The sequence below is a fragment of the Dermacentor silvarum genome, chromosome 2, assembly GCF_013339745.2.
Source record: "Dermacentor silvarum isolate Dsil-2018 chromosome 2, BIME_Dsil_1.4, whole genome shotgun sequence".
In the NCBI taxonomy this organism is placed as follows: domain Eukaryota; kingdom Metazoa; phylum Arthropoda; class Arachnida; order Ixodida; family Ixodidae; genus Dermacentor; species Dermacentor silvarum.
Genome location: NC_051155.1, coordinates 195,597,563 through 195,612,099, shown reverse-complemented (window position 1 = coordinate 195,612,099; position 14,537 = coordinate 195,597,563). Strand labels below are relative to the sequence as shown.

The window sequence follows — 14,537 nt, the reverse complement described above, 5'->3', positions numbered from 1 at the left end:
ATGACTGACATGTAAGATGGTGGGCATGTAGATGTACTCTGATTATTGTTTTGATGACTGCTGCGTTTATGAATGAGGACCCCGCAATGGTTGTGCCGGATATCCGCGCTGACTGCGTAGCTGACACCAGCGGCGGAAACGCTGGTGCGAGCGCTGGCCCTGCTGTTTATTACTATTATCATGCGCATTGACACATCATTGATGGATGTTATATGGTCAGACATTATGTGATCGTGATGGTGAAGAATGAGATACTGCCAAAGGTGTGACTCAGAAAATAAACTCTTTATTGGGTGAATTTGCGGCCAGATAAGCAACTAACATTCAAGCGCAGTGATCGATCGTATAAATCTCATGCGAGAGTCGCGAGCATCGGCTATTCTAACGTGAGTCACCGACGATTTCAGCACAATCGCTGGTGGTCGCGTGTGCTCTAAAATGTAGCTATAGTGTAAATGTAGTACACCAGTATTCGTGTCACGTATGCACTCTGATTGCGCAAGGTTTGGCGACAAAATATAGACTACAGCTAGAATCGGCTAGAAATGCCTTGATTTTACGTAGTCTGGCTTCCAGTTCGACCAGTGTTTGTGATATGTGTAAATATACCGTACAAATAGTTTCTGCATATTTTGTTGCGACGTAATAGTATCACAGCGAGCATTGCTTGGCGACAAATCGTCTGTAATTATCGATGCGTGCATATAATTTGTTCCTTTATAGGTTGTTTTCGGTTGCCATGTTATATCGTGATATTTGTACTTCCCTTTTCTTCTGCATGAGCAATGTGCTTTTGATAGACCTTTTATACTTGTATATTTAGGTGTTTACCCATGTGCGGCGATTGGGTGTTCATCATTCTCTTTGTATCATGCTATTTCTTGAGTGTGTCGGTACGATTGTTAATGTTATTTTGTTTCTTTATTTACTAACTACTCCTACCACCACTACTACTACTACTACTACTAATACTCATACTACTACTACCATTACTTTTTACTACTAATACTACCATTACTTCTTACTACTACAGCTACTACTACTACTGCTGCTGCTACCACTACTACTACTACAAATACTACTACTACTACTACTGCTACTAACTCCTACAACTAGTACTACTACTACTACCATTTCTTCTTACTACTACAGCTACTACTACTACTGCTGCTGCTACCATTACTATTACTGCTGCTTCTATTACTACTACTACTACTACTACTGCTGCTACCAACTACTACAACTAGTACTACTACTTCTACCATTACTTCTTACTATTACTACTACCATTACTTACTACTACAGCTACTACTACTACTGCTGCTGCTACCACTACTACTACTACAAGTACTACTACTACTACTACTACTACTACTACTACTACTACTGCTACTAACTACTACTACTAGTAGTAGTAGTACTACTTTTGCTTCTTCTTGGTGTCCTCACGTATACTTCGAACTACTGTGCAATTGCATCGTGCTTCGAATTGCGCATGAGATCCCCAATCAGTATAGACCATTTCACATTCCTGCCCATCACAGCCAACACACAACCGTGCATAAAATAGAAACTTTCTATAAAACTGTCAGCCTTTCCACTGGGGTGGACATGGAAGACCAGCGAAGCTGTACTGTGGTGGGAATCATGATTTCCAATTATGACTATTAAGGTGTGATGGTGTAATTTGTTATTATTGCGATAGCAATTATATGGACACTCCATGCAAAGCAGATTTCTGCCGTCGGCGTCGCCGCCGCCGTTGCCGTCGCCGTCGCCGTCACCGTGAGGTTCCGTATGACGTCAATGGAGATGAAATCGTCGCCGCGCGCCGCCGAACGCTGTATGTGCGAGTGAAAGGGCGCGAGGGACGCGCGCTTTCACGGGGAGTGAACCCACGGCGGAGAACAAACGCGCGTTCTGCGCCGTGCGTTAAGGGCTGCAGAAGTAGGCGTCTCTTTCCTCCTTTACAATCACCATATATGTAGAGCTAACGCGCCTTTTTCGGACGCACGAAAGGCCGTGGGGGGGGGGGGGGGGGGGGGGGAGGGAAGAGAAGCGACGTTTAGCTGCAGCACCAAGTGCCTATTTATATCAGAGGCTCCGGCAACAGTCACCAACGCCGCACGCATTTTGTGCGAACGCGGGCGAAAGGCCGACGGCGTCGACAACAGTTGTGCGTGTTGCCGGTGCTGCTGCATGTCCAAGTTTATACAGCTGATAAAGCTACTATCATTACTCCGTATAGCTCTCTACAAATTTGCTATCGCAATTGATGCTTCGCCTTTCAGGTGAAACTGCGACAACTTTTTTGAACGGTTAAAGAATGAGAAATATATATATGATCTGGTTGTTTTCATTTATTTAGTGACCACAGGGACCATGGCCTTATGGTAGCTATGATACACCGCCATAGGGTGTACGGCAAAGGTTGGCACGTTCTTCATAAACACGTCACCAACGCCGCGCGCGTTCGGCGCGAACGCGGGCAAAACGCCGCTGCCATCGACAACAGTTTTGCGCGTTGTTTGTGTGACCGCACACAACCCCTGTCAAAACGTTGGCGTGCCCAAGCGCGCCAGCAGCCGCGAGTGAAGGTTCATGCGGTCTATCGCTTCAACGGAAACTGAGCGGCGAAAGCATAGCGCATACAAAGGTAGGAACCGTGTTGCAGATCGCTTTCAAGATACGGTGCGCGACCGCTTGGCGCCGTGCAAAGTACAAGTTGCTAGCAGAGCAGGAGCCGCAACCCCTCCCTCCCGCGCTGCCTTCCCGCTGTCTTCCTTTCGCGTGGGAGATTGAGTCACCAGTTCCCTTTGCACCCGGTCGTAAGATACGCATTTCGTGCCGCAGCTAAACGTCGCATCCCCTCCTTCCCTCCCGTACCCCCACGGCCTTTCACATAAGTCGCGTTTGCTCTCCGCCCTGCGTTCGCTCCCCGTGAAAGCGTGCGTCCCTCGCGCGCTTTCACTCGCACAAGCCAATGTGCGAGGCCAATGACAGTCTTTTTCTACATCCGGAAGCGACCATCGAAGACGGAACCTTTAAGAGCTTCGCTGTAATATTTATTTTGCTGATCTGAATATTTTTCATAAGTTGTTCTATATTAGTTTATTAGCCCTGGTACAAATTTTTTCTGTTTTTTTTTCTGTAGATTTACCTTGTATTTTGTTGAAGGACAAATATCTCTTGATAAATGCGTGCTCATTTGAGCTTGTTTGTTTCCCTTCTCCTTATTATACCAAAATTTTCTGTTTCTCTCTGCATCATTTCTCTCGTTTATACTTGTATTCTCTTGTAGGTGTCTTTAGGTTGTTTTTTTTTGTTACTGTATCCGTGGTGCACTACTCAGACCTGGGCATTGTTTCTGGGCTCATTAAGTAAAGAGTTGACTGATTAATGGATTCATTCATTCATTCATTCATTCATCATTCATTCATTCATTCATTCATTCATTCATTCATTAGCACTATTATTACACACAGGGGATAAATGTGGACTGGAACTATCCGGGAGACCCGTGCAGCCACAACGTTTTCCGCCAGGACCTTTTCTTTCGGCTGCTAACGGCGCTTAACGGCACTGGTTTGCGCCTCATCGTCAGCGTTCCACCGGTGAAGTCGCGGCTGAGTGCCTACAGCCTCGACAAAATGGTCAGCTCAGTCGATTACGTCATCATCAAGACGCACACGCACACGGCTTCCCCATCACTGCTCAATCTCGTCAGGTGCAGCGGCGACCAAGGAGTCGCGGCAGATGTTTTCAACGCAGCGCTCAGTACGTTCAACATGACCGACAAGGCGAATCTGGGATACAGCATCTCGGTGAGTGGCGCCCAAGACGGCAGATGTTCTACTTCTGAAGGGGCTGAAACGGCTGCCCGTGCCACATCAGACACACCCACTGTCATAATCGATACGAGTCTATTTAGGTTCACTGCAAAACAAATAACGCCCCTCCCGACAGTCACCAGTTACATCTGTCCTTCCTCTTAGCCGACTTCATCCTATGGCTCCAAATTCCGTAATATCATCACATCACCTAGTGGTCCGGGGCTTCGACTGCATACTGTCTACCCAATAAGAAAGTTCGCAGTTTCTTGCTTTTGGGCTAGTTAGTGCGTGTCTAATTATAAGGAATTTAGCGCATTTTGACACATTAGACACATGAGTAAGTTTGGTCGATTGAGAAATGCATTATCTCGAAAGTGTTTGTTAGTTTTGTTAGTTTTGAGCAAGTTACCAAAAACAATACATTTTATGTTGATACAATGTTTAAGTTGCCGGAATGCAGCGCCCCCAAGCAGCGTTGCCTCTTTGTTTTGCTGCTGCGCCATGCCTTGCGGGCAAGTGATTAAGTGGCCGTGGTCGTCGGCGTTCAGATGCAATAAAACATGTGAGTTCATCAAGACTAGGCGTGCTTGGCCTGTCTCTTCGGTGGCTGCACTTCGCGGGCCAACATGGTTCACATTCAATTAGCCATACGCACTTGTATCATATGTGCTTACTGTCTGCAAAAAATGAACAGTTGAAAGTAAGAGTTCGTCCTGTCTTTATGCCATCTCCTTTCTGTGATCGTGTTTTTGGCGCTAAATCCATTATTGTTCGCTGTTACGCCTGAAATGCGAAATATTATACAGCTCTGCAATAGCAACGCCCTAACTGCTTTAAACTACAGTCCTTTGTTAAACGAAAGCTTTCTATGAGGCGCTGCGGTGAGCGTCCCTTGGAGAATTTTAGTTTGACGTACAGGAACGCAATACTGACACGTACACATGTTTATCTTTCACTGGTGGCCGCTTTCAACATTGGCTGACAAATGTTAAACGTTATCGCTCGGCGCAGGACGCGCCTGCATTGGAAGCTTCTCGGACGTTATCGATGCTTCTATCCGTCGTCTGTGGTCACCGACGCCCATGTAATCTGATTGTATGAGCGACGCGAATTGTCTAGAACTTTCTGGAAGACACGCGGGCATCAGGGATTAATCTGGAACCTTCGATGACTCAGGTATAAAAGCCGACGCGTTTCGCAGCTGATCAGATTTTCGACGATCGCCGACTGTGTTCGCCGCTATCGTTGTGCTTTGAGTGTACCTTGCTTTTGTGGGCACAGGTTCGCCCAATAAACAACCAGTTTCGTCGTACACGGTTTTACGACTGTTCAGCGTCACTACTACGTGACATCTGGTGGAGGTGCTGGGTAACGATCCCAGTACCTCTCGCAGATGTCACGTAGTAGTGACATCTGGTGGAGGTGCTAGTGCGTTCATGCAGCGAACGCCCCCGCAAAGCCGCGATCCAAGCCCGAAACCGGAGGACAACGCCAACGTCACCAAGGACCAGCGAGCTAGCCGTAGGCAGCAAGGACTTCTGCCGGAGTACGGACTTCTTCCCGAGAAGACCACAGCGATCAAGGCCAAGTCAACGACCCCAATGGCAGCCCCAGCGTCCCCCATCCTGCTGCAACAACCTCGGGAGCCCCCGACCTTCCGTGGATCATCGGCTGAAGACCCTGAAACCTGGCTGGAGACATACGAGCGGATCGCGACGTTCAACAAATGGAGCGACGACGACAAGCTACGCCATGTCTATTTTTCGTTGGATGACGCTGCTCGGACCTGGTTTGAGAACAGAGAGACCACCCTGGTTACGTGGGACCTTTTTCGTGAAAACTTCGTCAGGACCTTCACGAGTGTCGTACGAAAGGAGAGGGCAGAGGTTCTCTTAGAAACCAGGGTGCAATTGCCGAACGAGAACATCGCGATCTTCACGGAGGAGATGTCTCGCCTCTTCCGCCACGCCGACCCCGACATGTCTGAAGAAAAGAAAGTTCGGTTCTTGATGCGGGGTGTCAAAGAGCAACTATTCACCGGATTGATGCGCAACCCGCCCAAGACTGTCGCCGAATTTCTTTCCGAGGCGACAACGATCGAGAAGACGCTTGAAATGCGAGCCAGACAATACAACCGCCGTGCGCTGACAAACTACGCCGAAGCTCAAGCTCTAGGCGCCGACGACCTGCACGAGACGATCAGAGCTGTTGTACGGGAAGAACTACAGAAATTATTCCCAAGGTCGCAGCCTCAGGTGACTTCAATCACCGACATAGTTAAAGAAGAGGTTCAGCGATCTCTGGAAGTGCCAGAAGTTCCGGCATCGCCTCAACTACAGCCAATCGAGCCACCTCGCCGACCGTTCCAGCAGATCGGGATGGACTTACTGGGGCCTTTTCCGACGTCGACGTCCGGAAATAAATGGATCGTCGTCGCTACGGACTACCTCACCCGCTACGCCGAAACAAAAGCCTTGCCCAAAGGCAGTGCCGCCGAGGTAGCCCGATTCTTCGTTGAGAACATCCTCCTGCGTCACGGTGCCCCAGAAGTCCTCATCACCGACAGAGGCACGGCCTTTACGGCAGAACTAACTCAAGCCATCCTGCGGTACAGCCAGACAAGCCATCGCCGCACCACCGCCTACCACCCGCAGACGAATGGCCTCACCGAGCGCCTAAATAAGACCATCGCCGACATGCTGGCAATGTACGTCGACGTCGAACACAAGACGTGGGATGCCATCCTTCCGTACGTGACCTTCGCATACAACACGGTCGTGCAAGAAACGACGCACATGGCGCCGTTCAACCTGGTCTACGGAAGGAACCCGGCAACGACGCTTGACGCCATGCTACCAGACGTCGCTGACGAAGAAAATCTCGACGTTGCCACTTATTTGCAGCGTGCCGAAGAAGGTCGACAGCTCGCCCGACTGCGCATCAAGAACCAGCAGAGGACCGACAGCCGACACTACAACCTTCGACGACGCTACGTCGAGTACCAGCCCGGTGACCGTGTTTGGGTCTGGACTCCGATACGCCGACGAGGACTTAGCGAGAAGCTGTTACGTCGCTATTTCGGACCATATAAGATCACCCGACGTATTGGCGCACTGGACTATGAGGTCGTGCCAGACGGCATTTCGCAATCACAGCGGCGCCGGGCACGACCTGAAGTCATCCACGTGGTGCGTCTTAAGCCTTTCTACGCCCGCTGACAAACTTAGGTACTTTGTTATTTTGTTATTGTTTTTTTTTTGTTATTTTGTTTATTACGCATGGTTTTGTTTTCGCTTTCGTGTTTGTTTGTAGCATCGGGACGATGCTTTTTAAGGGGAGGGTATTGACACGTACACATGTTTATCTTTCACTGGTGGCCGCTTTCAACATTGGCTGACAAATGTTAAACGTTATCGCTCGGCGCAGGACGCGCCTGCATTGGAAGCTTCTCGGACGTTATCGATGCTTCTATCCGTCGTCTGTGGTCACCGACGCCCATGTAATCTGATTGTATGAGCGACGCGAATTGTCTAGAACTTTCTGGAAGACACGCGGGCATCAGGGATTAATCTGGAACCTTCGATGACTCAGGTATAAAAGCCGACGCGTTTCGCAGCTGATCAGATTTTCGACGATCGCCGACTGTGTTCGCCGCTATCGTTGTGCTTTGAGTGTACCTTGCTTTTGTGGGCACAGGTTCGCCCAATAAACAACCAGTTTCGTCGTACACGGTTTTACGACTGTTCAGCGTCACTACTACGTGACAATACAATCACTCAGTCAATCAATCAATGTGCTTAGAACAACACTGAAGTCATAGTGCCGGTGCGCAGTGAAGAAAATAAAAAAGGTAGATATGTAGGACAACTACAACAAAGGTTAAGAGATAAAAGATAAGATGACTAACAAAATGAAAAAAGAACAACAGCTGCATCAACATCTTCATTTTAAGCAACAGTACAGCAGTAACACACAATTGTGGGATGAATTACATATACGAAAGGAGAAACTATGGTAACGCAGGAGAAGTGTGCAGCTATAGTAAGAAGGCTTAAGAGAAACTCCGAAGCTCGGCACAAAAAGAAGACAACACGTTTTGAACGATATCAAAATGCAGAAAACGACAGCTATACACACTTTGCATTCTGTGGAGAGGCGAGTGTCCGCTGAAAGAGGAAGGAACGTGGAAGGATCTATGTTGGTCGTCTTCTGTGGAACCCGCAGTGAAACAGAAGCTAGTAGATCTATGCATTTAATAACTCCATGCATGATTTTGTACAAATAGAGGACGTTGGTAAGACTACGCCTGCAACTAAGTGACGGAAGTATAGAATAACTATGCAAACTTCAAAGGTCAGAAAAGAATGTTTATATACAGGGTCTTTAAGCGACGACTTTCAAAAATGTATAAAGTTGCCTATGGCAGATAGAACAGTTCTAGTTCATGAGCTGGTCTACTCGAAGAGATGGGCATTACTTGCACAAGAAATTGAAATGCGTAATCGACTAATCTAAAGAAAAAGATCCATGGTAGCTGCCCCGACTGGCAGCTACCATGAACCTGACCCTAAACTGTTTCCTTAAATAATTTGTGCAAACTCAAAATATGCTACAAATGCCCGATTCCCAGAACAATCAAAATAAACACACAAAATTAGAAGTCTGGCGAATCAAAAGAAAAAACCACGCGCTCACCCTTGGATGCAGCTCCATGCCATCTCGTCCATCTGTCCGCTGTTCCCAGTTCCTCGGGACTCCCTGGGTCGAAGGCTCATACTTCTTCGTTGTTCCCAGTTCCTTCCCTGTTCGCTCTCAGGACTCCTTTGGTCGAAGGCTCATTCTTCTTCAGTCGAAGTTTCATCCTTGTCACTGCCACCAGTTATTAGAGCTTGCAGCCGTTCGTTGCGGGAGTTGGGAGACGTTGAGGTGTACTTAGAGAACTGACGATTTAGTTACATTATTTACAGTATTAGCACAAAGTAAACAACAGTAACAAAGTCATCGACGGCTGGCAGCAAATCGGACGCTGTGGCCCATGGCGAGAAGAGCGTCTCTCTTCCCGATCTCTCTCTCTCTCTTTTAACCCTTTCGGTCTCTCGGGACCACGTCATGTTCAGCCAATCACCGAGTTCGCTCATGTGTCGTCATTTTGCTCCAATCGTAGGGGTCCGCGCAAGTGGCGTCATATTCGGTCAATGGGAACGCTCCAAGGGCTTCATTGTCCGATGGTTGACTTGCCTTCGGTGTCGCCTCCTCACCTGGAAGCGCTCATCTGGAGGGGACGGGTTCTCTTAAACGACCTTCCAGAGCTGACCAGGGTCAGCCACCTGGAACCGTGCCACCCTCCCGTTGCACTCTCGGGAAGAGTCAAGCAGGGGGGAGGGGGGGGGGGGGAAGACAAAAGCTCTAGGTGCGGCGCACGAGGTGGGGGTAATCAACCGGTTTGACGAGACCGATATTACGGTCGACGAGCCCCTGCGCAAAATGATTGACAGATGACGGCAAATGGTTGAGCTCGGAGAACTTGACGGATGTCCGTATCTAACAGTACATAGTATTTGCAAAACGAAGCCAAACGGACCTTTCGCTCGTGATAACTAGGTTTACAGGAGTTAAACCTCAGCCAGCTTTCTGTGTAAATTATGTTCGCCTCTTCCAGTAGACCAGCTCATGGACAAGAATAGTTCTATCTGCGACAGCCAATAAAAAAAATATTTTTTTGAAAATGCTCGCGGAAACACCCTGCATATACTGATTTGTACTGACAAAAAAAAAAAAAAAGCTTATTTTCTTTTTTTCCTTCCGAGCAGGTTTGGGAACATCGCAGGTTAGCTGCAAAAGCTGCAATTGTGCTACTTCTAAGCTCATAATGGAGCAAGCGCTTAAGGTAGTAGGCCACAAACACACACAAAATAATTCTTTTAATCGTAAGCCAGAATTTAAATAAACTTTTTCCTCAATAAGCATGTCTTATTTCACTTAATCAACTATTTAAACTGCAGAAAATGGTTGATTTTATTTCTTGGCAGGCAATTTTTGTCATAAATTATGGTAAAATTGCTAGTCGCGCCAGCAGTGATAAGTAAATAATGAACGGCTCATTTTAGTTATGCTCTGGCGTTTACGCAGCTAGGTGTGGGACCTATGCAGTGAACTAGGATAAATGCAATGTATTTGGACCAAATTTATTTGCAAAATGAGCTGTAAATGCAAAATATTGCTTCTATTATTTTTGTTCTAGTTCATTACACAAATCTCTATGTGAGGAATGAGTGTGCAAAATTTCATATCAAAATAATAATTCAACAAACAACACAGAAGCCTACAACACACTAGCTTCATAGCTGGAGCCCCCATGATATGCACTAGAGTCTCCTTTTGTTTGTGTGGCTGCTCGGCGACAACACAAAATGAAATAGGTATTTTCAATAGTATGTATATGAAATAAATAGTACTGATTTTTATTTTCACAATACGAGGGTATGGGCTTGGAAACTCATTGTAACTTCCAAACAATGGTGATAAGAAGATAATTCCTTTTGCAACATGTTACTGAATGTTTGGGCATACACAAAATGTACAAAGCAAAAAATCAAGAAAGTTGACCACCTTAAAACATTAATTGGAAATTATCAAGTCAACTACCGTGTCTCCTAAGGGGGTGTCAATTGCAGTTTACATGCGTGGTAAGTGGTGAGCCGCTAAACAGTTGAATCTTTTTACTTCGCTCGTCGGTGTCACTTGAATTACCTAACAAGAAAGGTCACGAACTGAGAAAATAGCTCTTCTTCTCCTTAGAAGAAAATGGAACGCTGGTCCTTTAGTCGTGAGTGGAACTTTAGTCCCACTCACGAGATCTTTCACGAAGACAGTTATGCATGAACGACAATATACCTATCCAGGCTGCACTGAAACTGCAGGCACCAAGGCCACAGCCTCGAAACTTCGCGAGAGGACTGAGTGAGCCTAATAAACGCGAATTGGTGTCACACTAGGGTAACAGTAATCTGGGTTCGTATACACAAAGTAATTCGTGTACGGTAGAGCAATTAGTCAGAAACGGCACGAGTGAATCGCATAATAATAGCGAACGTACCGAAGGGTGCCGGCCAATGAAGAAAACTTTGTATACGCGCAGAACACTTAGCGTATCCGCACTCTTATAGTTGCATTGACATTGCTAACTCAGTGTGCCGTATTTGCATATTTTGCGTGGTACATGCACACACAAAAAAAGGCTGTACCGCTGCAATTGGGTGATCGTCACAGGTGGGTCCCGAGACGTTCAAGGCCCCGGTCGCCCAGCTGGGAGCTCCTGTCCTGGGCATGATTCGATGGGACGCCAACACGCGTCAGCCCGGCCGGACGAGCTACGCCTCCGTGTGCAAAGAGAAGCCTGTTCTCGAGACGCCATCGCACCCTCAGTGCCTCATGGTAGCCCGCCCGATTGACAGCCAAACTGTGCAGGTAAGCGACAAATACCAACACATACATACATACATACATACATACATACATACATACGTACATACATGCACATACATACATACATACATACATACATACATACATACATACATACATACATACATACATACAACATACATACATACATACATACATACATACATACATACATACATACATACATACATACATACATACATACATATACGCACGTGCGCCCGTACGTACTATCGACCAAAAAGTTTACGGACCACGGGATCTCAGAAAACTCTAAATATCTGAGCAGCCTTAAAAAAAGAAGCCAGTAAAACCGTACATCACTATGTTGTTCGCATATACCAGTAGAGGCTGGAAATGGGAATACCAGGCTGCGTTTTCAGGCTGCGGAGATATTCAGCTTTTTGTCAGATCCTTTGGTCCGTAAACTTTTTGGTCGATAGTACATGCAGTGCTCAGAGAATCAAACTCGATAATTGGCCTGCATAGCCACCCACGCTTTTTGCGCCACTGGCGAGCGCTGAGTGATTGCTGGCGAGCTAAATGCACTCACAATGCATCACAAATCTCCTGGCTCATATCGAATATCACCATGCACCAGCGCCGGTCGCCATGCGAGCCGATTATCGCGTTTCAATCGCTGAACACTGTACTTACAGTGCTGTTCTCAAAGGGAACAATACTGTGTCGCTCTCACATTGCTGGTACTCTAATAGCTGCAAGTGACAGCTGAAGGTGTGTCAATACACGGCACAGATGTCTACAAAGTGATGGTGCTGCCAGGCACAAGTCATTTGCAAAGCCGCGGGCCGGTTGTACATTTGCCAGAGGGAAACATTCGCCACGAACTCTATACTCATGCGTACTCTCTAATGGTAGACTGCAACGTATATATACGTATACGCACGGGCGGCGAGACCAACCAGGGCAACCTAGGGGCTGAACGCTTGAATAAACCGCAGCACGCCACAAACATATAGTGCAGACAGGTGAGCTTACGTCAATGAACTGCTTCTTTTTCTGAGCTGCAAAATTATAAGCCCCCGAATGGAACTTAAGATAATCCTAGTTTTCTTAATATATGATGAGGAAATACAAGTGTAAGAAATTAAGCTATGCAGATCCCACCCACTGTGGAAATTGATGTTATGTGAAGTATTTTGCAGGCTACCCAGCATCCTTTGGGGTTACGCAAAGCGTCACCAGGTGAACCAACGTGTTTGTACAAGGCGAAATTGTGTGCTAGTTGTACCATATACAATTCATTCGATTGTTTCTTGCACAGCAGTATCTACAACACTACCATTTAGCGCGGAGGAATTGAAACAACGATGCTAATATGAGCAATATAGTTGTCTACGTTACAGTCCTAACGCTTGTAGTTCTACTAGAAAGTATATTGAGTAAAATGCCCCATTATAGATGAAACTTTGTGAGCTGTATGGTGCCTCAGTAGTGTAGAAAAGAGAATGCTTTACAGTCGCGGGCAAAAACTCTAGAAACCACGGATGCCGCATTCTTTTCCTTTATAAGCTTACGCAAGCAGACTGAAATCATGTGGCACAGCCTACGTGTGCCTGTTCGACCAATGTAATGAATTGAAATAATTCCACATTACACGACTGTGCTGGAAGAAATTGTAAATTTTTTGTTACGCCGTGGTTTCTAGGCTTTTACTCTCGTCTGTAGGTATGTAGACCTACTTCTGCATATCATCCTTGACATATTACCCGCCGTGGTTGCTCAGTGGTATATATGATGTTGGGCTGCTGAGGACGAGGTCGCGGGATCGAATTCCGGCCTCGGCGGCCGCATTTCGATGGGGGCGAAATGCGAAAACACCCGTGTACTTAGGTTTAGGTGCACTTTAAAGAACCCTAGGTGGTCCAAATTTCCGGAGTCCCCCACCACGGCGTGCCTCATAATCAGATCGTGGTTTTGGCACGTAAAACCCCATAATTCATTCAATTCCTTGACATATGAGATGCGGCGCTAAAATATATAAATTTTCTCGCGACGCTCCAATTCAAATGCACGTGAATGCAGAAGTGCTTGTCATTTAGCGTCACCGCTGAACAAACCAACTTCACTGCTTCTTTTTTCAGCATGCTGACACGTGTACAATGTTATCTTTTGGCGGCAACCGTTTTTCACCAGCTAACCACGGCTATAAAGGTTTTGCTCGGCGCAAGACGCGCCTTCACATATCAGAACGCTCTTGAATGTTGTCGCCGATTCAATAGCTATAGAATCCTGTCTTATCTGATCGCGTGCGCGATGCCAATAGTCGTGTACATTCTGGAACGTACACGAACACCGGTGATTACACTGCAATGTACGATGAGTCACGCATAAATGGCCGACGCATTTGACCCACAGATAGTTGTGATTTGTGTATTGCTGTTTTGCTGGGCACAAGCTTGCCCAATAAATAGTTTCGTTTTTAACTAGCGCATGTGGCATTTCTATTCCAACGTCACACTGCAATGAGACGATATCTGCAGCCACCTATTGTTCACGAAGGTATTTCAGTCAAGGAAAGCTGAATATAGTGTATTGTGCTATTGTAGTTGCACAGGTTGGACATCGCGATGCAAAGCGCCACCGCCAGAGCTCCGTTGCCGCCGTCCATTGCTTTACTTTGCATTGCTTGCGCCACGCTCTCAGCTACATAGTAGTTACTACATAGTAGTAAAATTTGTGCAGGTGGCGACGTTCGCTAACGAGAAGGCGCTGCAGCAGCGCATGAACCGCACGTACGCGGACCAGATGGCCATGGCACCGGTGGCCGTGTTCGACATCGACCTGGACGACTTCGCTGGAAAGTGCACCGGCGTCATGTCTCCGCTCATACGTGCCGTGGCCACGGGACCCGGCTGACCCGTCAGTGACGATGGTCGGCGTGCAGGGATTGAGTGACCAGGAAATGGTCTCACTCCCTGCGTGAGACACGCCTCAACGACGGTGCCGCTCAACAGGCGTGCGCGAATCGCGGAGTTTCATTCAGGAAGGAAGGGGGATGTTTCGCGAGGTTAAATGAGCCACCGCGAATTCCTGGCACAAATTTGCTGCACTGAATGCCGAAAATTGTACGCCGCAACGTAGGGGGAGAGAGCGCGGGCGATCTTTTTTTCTTGTGCGAATAATAAATTAACGCCTCCATGACTTAAAAGTGGCGAATTGGCTTCATTGCACGGTGCGTCACAATTCAGGGCTGAAAGGGGGTTGGCGTGGGGGAGG

The 14,537-nt window shown here is 47.1% G+C and overlaps 1 protein-coding gene across 1 annotated transcript in view; it reads left to right on the top strand.

Annotated features, from left to right (window-relative positions):
- LOC119440634 (probable chitinase 10) overlaps positions 1–14,241 on the top strand; it is a 30,402-nt gene extending 16,161 nt beyond the window's left edge. Inside the window, exons 3-5 of the mRNA XM_037705527.2 lie at positions 3,486–3,824; positions 11,103–11,300; positions 14,004–14,241. Of these exons, the coding sequence (XP_037561455.2) occupies positions 3,486–3,824; positions 11,103–11,300; positions 14,004–14,177 (711 nt within the window). The 3' untranslated portion in view covers positions 14,178–14,241. The remainder of the gene's footprint in view (positions 1–3,485; positions 3,825–11,102; positions 11,301–14,003) is intronic.
- The last annotated feature ends 296 nt before the right edge of the window (positions 14,242–14,537 follow it).